At 59.7% G+C, this 8,732-nt stretch overlaps 1 protein-coding gene across 2 annotated transcripts in view; it reads right to left on the bottom strand.

Moving 5' to 3' along the window:
* EPHA2 (EPH receptor A2) overlaps positions 1-7,747 on the bottom strand; it is a 37,592-nt gene extending 29,845 nt beyond the window's left edge. The window contains exons 1-2 of one of the 2 annotated variants that reach the window (XM_006145248.3): positions 7,518-7,747; positions 3,173-3,240 (exon numbers count right to left, since the gene is read on the bottom strand). In XM_006145248.3, coding sequence (XP_006145310.1) covers positions 3,173-3,240; positions 7,518-7,602 — 153 coding nt within the window. In that variant the 5' untranslated portion in view covers positions 7,603-7,747. The remainder of the gene's footprint in view (positions 1-3,172; positions 3,241-7,517) is intronic. The other variant, XM_006145249.3, reaches the window with a different exon arrangement.
* Between the last annotated feature and the right edge of the window lie 985 nt (positions 7,748-8,732).

The raw sequence follows: 8,732 nt of genomic DNA, 5'->3' as shown, positions 1-8,732 counted from the left end.
TGTGGCGTGGCCATCCCCCCTGGGGGGTGATTTCTCACTTTCTGTCTCTCTGTCTCTCTCTGTCTTTCTGGCGAGCGCACGCACCCTATAGCAAAAACCTCTCAAAAAAAAATAAAATAAAAGAATCACTATGCTAGGGGGCCAGCCTTTTCTTGCTCTCATATAAGAAATAAACTTTGTAAGAGAAATGTAAACAAATTCCAGGTTAGCATGGTCAGGAGCTTGGGGGAAACTGAGGCCCAGGTGGCAAAGCAGAACATCAGGAACATGCTCGCCAGTCCTCAGGCCTGCTCTTCACGGAAGGAGAGGTGCAACTACAAGGGGCTGAGCTGGGCTCTAACCCTTGGTCTTTCCGGCCCCAAGCTCTAGATGCACATACTACATTGGATTGAGGGTGGGGCAGGGTGGGGTCAGATGTCAGCTCCACCTAAGCTCTCTGAACCTTGTCATCCCCATCTGTACAGTGGGGGCAAGACGCCCAATCACAGACCGGCTCTGAGGATGACAGGATGTCTACAAAAGGCCAAGCAGAGCTTGGCTCGAGATCACCGTCGACCAAGGCAGCCGGCGGTGTCACTGGCATTGCAGTTATTCACTGCACTGTGAGTGGCAGGGGGGGGCGAGGTCACTCAGAAAAAGGCTTGGGAACACATCAACACGTGTTCTTCCCTGAGAACACAGCTGGGCCTTGTCCAAGGAAGGTGCCCCAAGCTCGGACTAGTGCCCACCCCCATCTGCTTTCCATGTCCCCCTTTTTGGTTTTCATTTGCTATAAGGCGTCTGTGCCCACTATAGAGAGAAAGAGAGAGAGGAAGAGAGAAATCACCTGGGGGGTGGCCACACACTTCATTCTCCTCTAGGGACTTTGGGTGTGCATGCACATGTGCCTGGTGTATTTTTCAAGCTGCTGCGTCCGGAGCTTGAACTGCACCGTCCACCATATGGGACCTAGCTGTCTTAACAACCATGCCACCTGGCTGGCCCTCAATGTCCCCTCTATCACGGCACTTGGCCCATGAGGCCACGCCTGGCTTCCATACTAGATTCTGCGCTCCCCGGGGCAGGGACCGCATCTGATTGATCTCTGTGCGGCATGAGGGCCCACCTGGGGCTCACCTGGGGCAGCTGCTCAGGGAAGTATGTGTTGAACGAATGATACGTGAACAAATGAATGAAAGCAGAGGAGCTGAGGGGTGAGGCCTGGGCGCACTGTGAGACACGTGCCCTTGGGCCTCAGTTTCCCACTCTGTCTAATGACTGGGTTGGGTTAGGCCATCTGTGCTCCCTCCCAGCTAACACTCCAGGATCCCAAAACTGCTCACAGCTACACCCCAGGCCTCTTCAGAGTTAGATGACCAGGGACAGGCACCCAACTCACACAGCTGTTCAAAGTAGCCTCTGGAGACAGCCCTCTCCCCATCTCAGGGCTGCAGGACAGCAAGGCCCCATTGTACAGACGGGGAAACTGAGGACAGCAGTACCTTTCCTAAGAGCACACGGCAGTCATACGCAAAGCCAAGGAGAGGTCCAGGCCCCTTGTCCACCACTCCTGGCCACAGCAGGGCAGCAGAAGGGGGAAACCTGGGCGGGAATGAGGCAAAACAAAGAGCCCCGAGCAGGAAGGGGAAGCAACAGCTGGGGGCCAGGAAAGGGGCCCGGCAGGAAGGAAGTGGATCCGGTTTCCCCAGGAGTTATGGGGAGCCAGAAGCCCGAGCCTGTCACTCAGAATATGGCTTGGGAACACATCAACACGTGTTCTTCCCTGAGAACACAGCTGGGCCTTGTCCAAGGAAGGTGCCCCAAGCTCGGACTAGTGCCCACCCCCATCTGCTTTCCATGTCCCCCTTTTTGGTTTTCATTTGCTATAAGGCGTCTGTGCCCACTATAGAGAGAAAGAGAGAGAGGAAGAGAGAAATCACCTGGGGGGTGGCCACACACTTCATTCTCCTCTAGGGACTTTGGGTGTGCATGCACATGTGCCTGGTGTATTTTTCAAGCTGCTGCGTCCGGAGCTTGAACTGCACCGTCCACCATATGGGACCTAGCTGTCTTAACAACCATGCCACCTGGCTGGCCCTCAATGTCCCCTCTATCACGGCACTTGGCCCATGAGGCCACGCCTGGCTTCCATACTAGATTCTGCGCTCCCCGGGGCAGGGACCGCATCTGATTGATCTCTGTGCGGCATGAGGGCCCACCTGGGGCTCACCTGGGGCAGCTGCTCAGGGAAGTATGTGTTGAACGAATGATACGTGAACAAATGAATGAAAGCAGAGGAGCTGAGGGGTGAGGCCTGGGCGCACTGTGAGACACGTGCCCTTGGGCCTCAGTTTCCCACTCTGTCTAATGACTGGGTTGGGTTAGGCCATCTGTGCTCCCTCCCAGCTAACACTCCAGGATCCCAAAACTGCTCACAGCTACACCCCAGGCCTCTTCAGAGTTAGATGACCAGGGACAGGCACCCAACTCACACAGCTGTTCAAAGTAGCCTCTGGAGACAGCCCTCTCCCCATCTCAGGGCTGCAGGACAGCAAGGCCCCATTGTACAGACGGGGAAACTGAGGACAGCAGTACCTTTCCTAAGAGCACACGGCAGTCATACGCAAAGCCAAGGAGAGGTCCAGGCCCCTTGTCCACCACTCCTGGCCACAGCAGGGCAGCAGAAGGGGGAAACCTGGGCGGGAATGAGGCAAAACAAAGAGCCCCGAGCAGGAAGGGGAAGCAACAGCTGGGGGCCAGGAAAGGGGCCCGGCAGGAAGGAAGTGGATCCGGTTTCCCCAGGAGTTATGGGGAGCCAGAAGCCACTGTTCCTTGTCTTTCCTTCTCTCCTCACCTCCTGGGCTGAGAGGTGAAGACAGGGAAGTCTTTAACCCCTTCTCTCCCAGGAAGTGGAGGAGGGAGCCAGAAATCCCTCCGGCTACCAACTCTTCTGAGGCCTCCAGTGTCCTGTGCTGCTAGAGGAGCTGTGTCCCCAGCTCCTTCCCTCCTCAGCCCCCTTCCCACCTTCCACCCCAAGCTGGCGGACTGAGCTGGATGAGAAGCAGGACCTCGAGTTTGAACCTGAGCTGAGCTGCTGGTTCTAAGCCAGGCCCCATCCTCCCTGGTGTCAGTCTGTCTGTGCAGGAGATGGCAGCCCCCTCCCCGACCCTTGGCCGACCGCAGGCTTGCTTACCCCTTTGCCATACGGGTGTGTGAGCCAGCCGAGCTCCCCTTTAGCTGCAGCGAAGTCCAACAGCACAACTGGAAGAGAGAGGGGAGGGGGCTGGTGAGCTTGGGGATGTTTGCAGGGGCAGAAAACTGAGGCCCCAGGAGCTCTGGGAAACCTTGATGGCATCCTCAGCTGTCACAGAAAGTCCCCACTATACAGAGTCACCATATCCAAGATACCCACCCCTTGAAAAACCAAGCAATGGAAGGCCAGACCGGGGATGGACCTGGCCGAAGCCACGCTGCTGTAGGCTGGGGTCCGGACTTGGACTGTCCCCGGCCAGGGCTCCCACGTTGCCCCCAGCTGGGCAGAGCAGGACAGGGAGCTCAGCCCAGCAGGAGAGCAGCAGCTGGCAGAGCTGGGGGAGCAGGGTGTTAAGTGACACCACGCCAAGGCTGCTTCTGTGAACAAGGCCCCTCAGCAGCACTTCCCACGCACGTGGGCCCTGGGGACACCAGGCCGGGAACACTGGAGTTTACTCTGCCATGTCCCCCCAGCATGAGAGACTGCAACCCCACCCAGGCCGTGTAAAACACACATACGCACATGTATGTGCACATGTATCTTGTGGCACTCTAAGAGAGCTCTGTTAACAGGTGGGAGGGGGAGGGGAGATGTCTGGAAACCAGATCTTCCCACCACAAAAGCCACAAAGCGGGCGGGATAAAGCCTGAACCCATCAGGGCCTCTAGGACAGGCCGAAGATACACACAGCTGGCTGCTCCTCCCTGGGAACGTTGCTCCCGCTGTCCCTGCCCTGGACACCCTGGCCTCTGCCCTGCCAGGGGTGCCTAGGGAAACAGGAACGGAAACCCTCGTGGGGGACTTTCCAGGCCCAGAGGGACCAGGTGCTGGGAGAGGGGCAGGGGCGTCTGGAGCCTGGCGAAGGGACACTGTCAGGGGCTTCCCTTCGTCCTCAGGCTCCTCCCAGCAGACAGCACTGGCTCTCTGCAGGGCTGGGGGGTTGCCACCAAGACCCAGACTTCTCCATTTCCAAGTGCAGGTGGCTGCCAAAAAGCACCCCCTTCCCTGGAGAGCCAGGAGATGAGAACCTACGCAACCCCAGATTCAGCGCGTGAACCCCAAGGTGGTGGGGAAGGGACCAAGTAAAACTACCTGGCCCTGGGCCCCGGGGCCCCGGGGCCTGCCTCCAGAAGCAGCATTCCTCAGGGCCAGGACCCGCAACAATGACTCCAAGAGCGGACCCAGGAGCGCAGAGCAGGCATGACCCTGCCTGGAGAGGCCGAGGGTCGGAAGCTCGGAGTGTAGCCTTCGAAACCCTTTCCTGAGGCTAGACTGCCCTTCTTCCCTGGCCTGAAGGGCCCAGGCCTGGGTGCGAGGCACTGCCTCCTCGAGCAAGATCTCTTTAGGAAGGGGCCAGCAGCGCAGACAGGGAAGAGGAAGTCCAATGTGGCACCGGCCCCACTGCAGAGGCTGGGAGGACAGGGAGGGTGGCTGGAGGAGTTTGGAGAAGCAGGGATTTGCTTAGACATGCCCAGGGTCCATGCCTGGAACACCCACTAACCCCACTGGTAAATGGAAATGGGCCAGCTACGAAGGACGGAATCTGGGGCTCCTGGCTTCAGCTGGGTGGGTAGGAGGACAACTGCCAGAGCTCTCTGCAGCCGCATGCGCACACAAGCTCCCCCAGATGGGCAGAAAGCTACAGTCTGTGCCCCCAACGGTGGGGGCCCACTCTTCCCAGACCTGAAGGGTTAATCTGGCAGGGAAAAGAAAAGGAGCCTTCACACAGGAAGGAGCCCTCCCCAGGGGCTTCCAGCCACAGCCCCCTCCCAGGGAAATTCCCTAGAACCAACCACCAGGAACAGGAGGAGCCCAGCCCTGGGTCCCTCCACCCTGACTGGGTCTCTGAGGCGGGTGCGGCTCTCCTAGGAACAGAGGCGCCTACTTCCCTGGAAGGGGTGGGAGCCTCGCTGCCCTGGGCAGCTTCACTGAGAGGCTTTGGCCGGGCGAGGTGGGCAAGGCTTATCCAGAAGCCCTCTGTCCCCTCATCTTCCCTGGAAAGAGCCTCCTTTTTGGCCTCAAAGTTTCATCCCAAATGCCATCCTTGTGGGTCCACATGCTTACAGCTTTTTAGGTAAATATTATACACCACCCTCTACCATCATCCCCTCCCTGCCCCCAGACCTCCATAACCAAGGTTAGCTTACACCTAAGAAGGGGAGAGGCAGGGGATTCTGCGGATGGGGGCTTAGGGGACAGAGAGCAGACTGGGCACCTGCAGAATCAAGATGCCAAGGACTTTCCAGCCCCCAGCCCTTCTCCAGCCCTCTTCCCATCAGCAGGGCCTGGTTAGTCCTCCCACCACCCTGCCCAGGCCTCTGCAGCTACGCTAGCTTCCCAGGGAGATGCACCAGTAAACCAGCCACACTGCAAGGGCCCTAGGCTCTGGCAGCCCAAGAAGCCAGCTTGGCTGTTCCTCTCTGTACAGAGGACCCTGGCCAGCATAGCCTTGGGGCTCCCTCCATCCCAGTTGTAAAAGGAGGGCAGGCTCCGCATGGTTGCTGGGACCTTCGAGGCGCTGCCTGGAGAAAGGGACAGAGAAGTCAGCAACAGCGCAACAGCCCGGATTAAGGTGGTGGAAAGGGCATGTGTGGCCCTCTCTCTGTTCCCCAGTCCATCCCCACCACATCCAAGCCCTGAAACCAGCAGCTGCCAGCTGGGCCTCGTGGCTGCCCCCATTTCCACCCTCCTACCCACATACTTCCCTAGAGAATAGTTCACAGGGACTCTTAGAGACTAAGCAAAAGTGTTCCCCACCCCAGCACAATGCACACCCCTTGTCTCTCCACCCAGCCTGGGCGGGGAGGGCATCCAGGCTGGTCCCTAGGCTGGGAGTGATGGACCCTGTGTCAGAAGGACGAGGCAGCTCCAAGGCTTCCAGGCTGCGGCTGGGGCCACAACAGCAAAGCCACCGCCTAATCCCTCCACCCCATGGGCAGTCTGTAGTGATTCCAGCTGTCTCTCTCTTTCTCTCCAAACATCCTCCCCCAGCAAGAAGGAAGACCAAAAGTTGGGGAGGGGACTCCCCTTCATAAGCTCCTGCAACTAGAGCTTCCAGCTGGAACAAGGGCCTGTCTGCTCCAGGGATGAGACAGGACGGCACCCCAAAACCCTGTGTCTCACGAGGGCTCCAGCCCTGGCCTCTGTCTCTCCCACCTGAATAGCAAAATCTCCGGATGCAGTCTGGGAGGTGGAAAAGAAGGCGAAGTTCCAGGGACCTCTCACCCGCCCAGAGCTTCCTCAGGGCTTCCCCCTTGTGGAGCTGCGGAAGCTCGTTGGGCCAAAACTCCTCACTGTTGGAACTGAAGCCTGCCTAGGCCCAGGGCAGGAGCCCGCATCCTCTCCTCGACCCCAGCAGAGGGACACCACGACCCCAGCTGAGGGACAACGCCTGCATCCACGCACCGCCTAGCTCAGGGCAAAGTCTGCGGCCTCTCACCCTGCGCGGCTCCAGGAACGCTGTGGCGGAGGTGAGTGATTCAGCCCCCCACCCCCGGCTCCCCGACTCCCTGGTGGCCTGAGGTGACGGCTCCACACCTCGAGAGGCCGCGCCCCCACCTGCCACATTTCCTCGCTCTGAGTCACCCCTTGCTCAGAACGCTTGACTTTGGGACTTCCTGTCCGCCCTCGCAGCCCCTAACCTGCCCCCCAAGCCAGGGAGTGCGTCTTGGGAAGGAGGGAAGAGCGCGGGTAGGCCGGGTTGGCCCGAATCTCTCCCCATGCTCTCCCCTGGGACCGGAGGCAAAGAGAGACATGGAGAAAAAAACCTCAGGGAGCAAGAGCTTCAACAGAGGGACTCGGGCTCCCCGCCCGCGGAACAGCCCACCTCCCCAAAATGCGGGGCCTCCATAGAAATGCTGCAAATTTGGGGTAAATGGGTTAGTGAAATCAGGTCACTAAGAAGCTGAGCCCCGCGGCAAGTCCTCCAAACAACCCTTTCTCCAAGAGACCCCTGTGCCTCCGCCTGGGCGCGTTCCTGAAGACGCTGCCCCGACTGCAACCGCGTGGCCGGCGCAGAGTCCGGCTCCCCGAGCCTCCGGCTGGCAAGTCGAAGCCCAGTAGTCTCCGGAGTCCCTACAATCCCAGGTGGGATCCCAGGCGGGATCCCAGGCTCGTCCGGATCGCAGCCCGGGCGCCCTCCGATCCCCGCGCGCCGGGACTGGGCAGCACCAGGTCGATTTCCAAAGTTGAGCGCATCAGGGCACGCGGGGCTCCGGGAGGCTCGGGGGTCTAGGGGTCCTGCGGCCGCCTGCGTCCCGCCCCGCCAGCCGCCGCGCACACTCACCTTCCTTGCCCTGCGCCGCGGCGACCGCGGCCAGCGCGCAGCCCCACAGCAGAGCGAGGCAGGCGCTGGCTGCCCGGCGCTCCATGCCGCGCTCCTCGCTCCCGTTGGGATCCCTGGTCCCCTGCACCCACACACCCGCACGCCCGCTTCAGTGTCCGGCTCCCGCCCGCCGGCCGGCGCGAAACTTCTACCCCTCCTGCCCGAGTCCTTAATGGAAGTTGGGTGAGAACCGGCTCCTGTTCATTCATGCCCCGCGCTGACGTCACCGAAGCCACGCCCTCAGGAATGTCTTTAAAGGGGCCGGGCTAGCACCCGACGGGGGGAGGAGGGGAGTCGGGAGGGATTTGGGGAGAATTGTGGGGACCTCTAGGCTCGCCCTCGCCCCCCAGGCCTTCCAGTGTTTGAGCTCCTCGAAGCGCCAGCGCCTCTATAGGCTGGCCCCTTGGGGATCTCTGAGCCGGGATTCTCGGCCCAGCCACTGGGATAGTTTCGAACTAAGCCACCTACGCTCTCGCCCGTGGCCTTCTGAGATTGGGCTCTATGTTGGCCCTAAGGGTTGGGCTTCCAAAAAGCAATTGTCTCCTTGGCAGCAGGCCTGAGAGAGGAACCCTAAAATGTAGCCACGTGCCCTATCCCTGAGACCTCTGAAGAGCACACCAAACCGTTCACAGTCAAGGTTAGCGTCTCCGTTCAGGAGTCTGTGATCTAAAAGCCACCGCCCCTAGGAAGGAGTCAACATGCACTGTCTTGTTTAATTTTCACTTGGGAGATGGGTCATTTCTCCCACTTTACAGAAAAGGAAACTGAGGCTCCAGAGATGGCACAGCTCACAGGTGGTCCAAGCAGGATTTGATCCTCCATAGCCTCTGCTTTCACTACTGTTCCTCACTAGGGAAGAGAGGGAAGGAGCTCCATGCTGAGCACCCTGAGCCCCTACCCTGGTTTGACACTTGAAGGACACCTGCCTCCCACCTGCCCTTTCCAGAGGCCTCTCCCAAAGGTTCTCAGGCGTGAGCTCATCTCCCTCCCGGTGGAAGCAGCTGGTGTTAGTGAAACAAACGGGAAACGTTCTCTCACCTGCCTGCCTGGCGGGCCACCCACGGCTGCCTGTTGCCCAATCACCATTTGGCCAGTCCGGGAGGATCAACTGCAGCAGGCCTGCTTCCTGGGAGGCCCAGGCCTCTCTGCCCACCATCTTTTCTCCTCTGGACTCTG

Source organism: Tupaia chinensis, unplaced genomic scaffold, assembly GCF_000334495.1.
Source record: "Tupaia chinensis unplaced genomic scaffold, TupChi_1.0 Scaffold000146_1, whole genome shotgun sequence".
Taxonomy (NCBI): Eukaryota; Metazoa; Chordata; class Mammalia; order Scandentia; family Tupaiidae; genus Tupaia; species Tupaia belangeri.
Note: the sequence above shows the minus strand (reverse complement) of the source record. Positions and strands in the feature narration are given on the sequence as shown.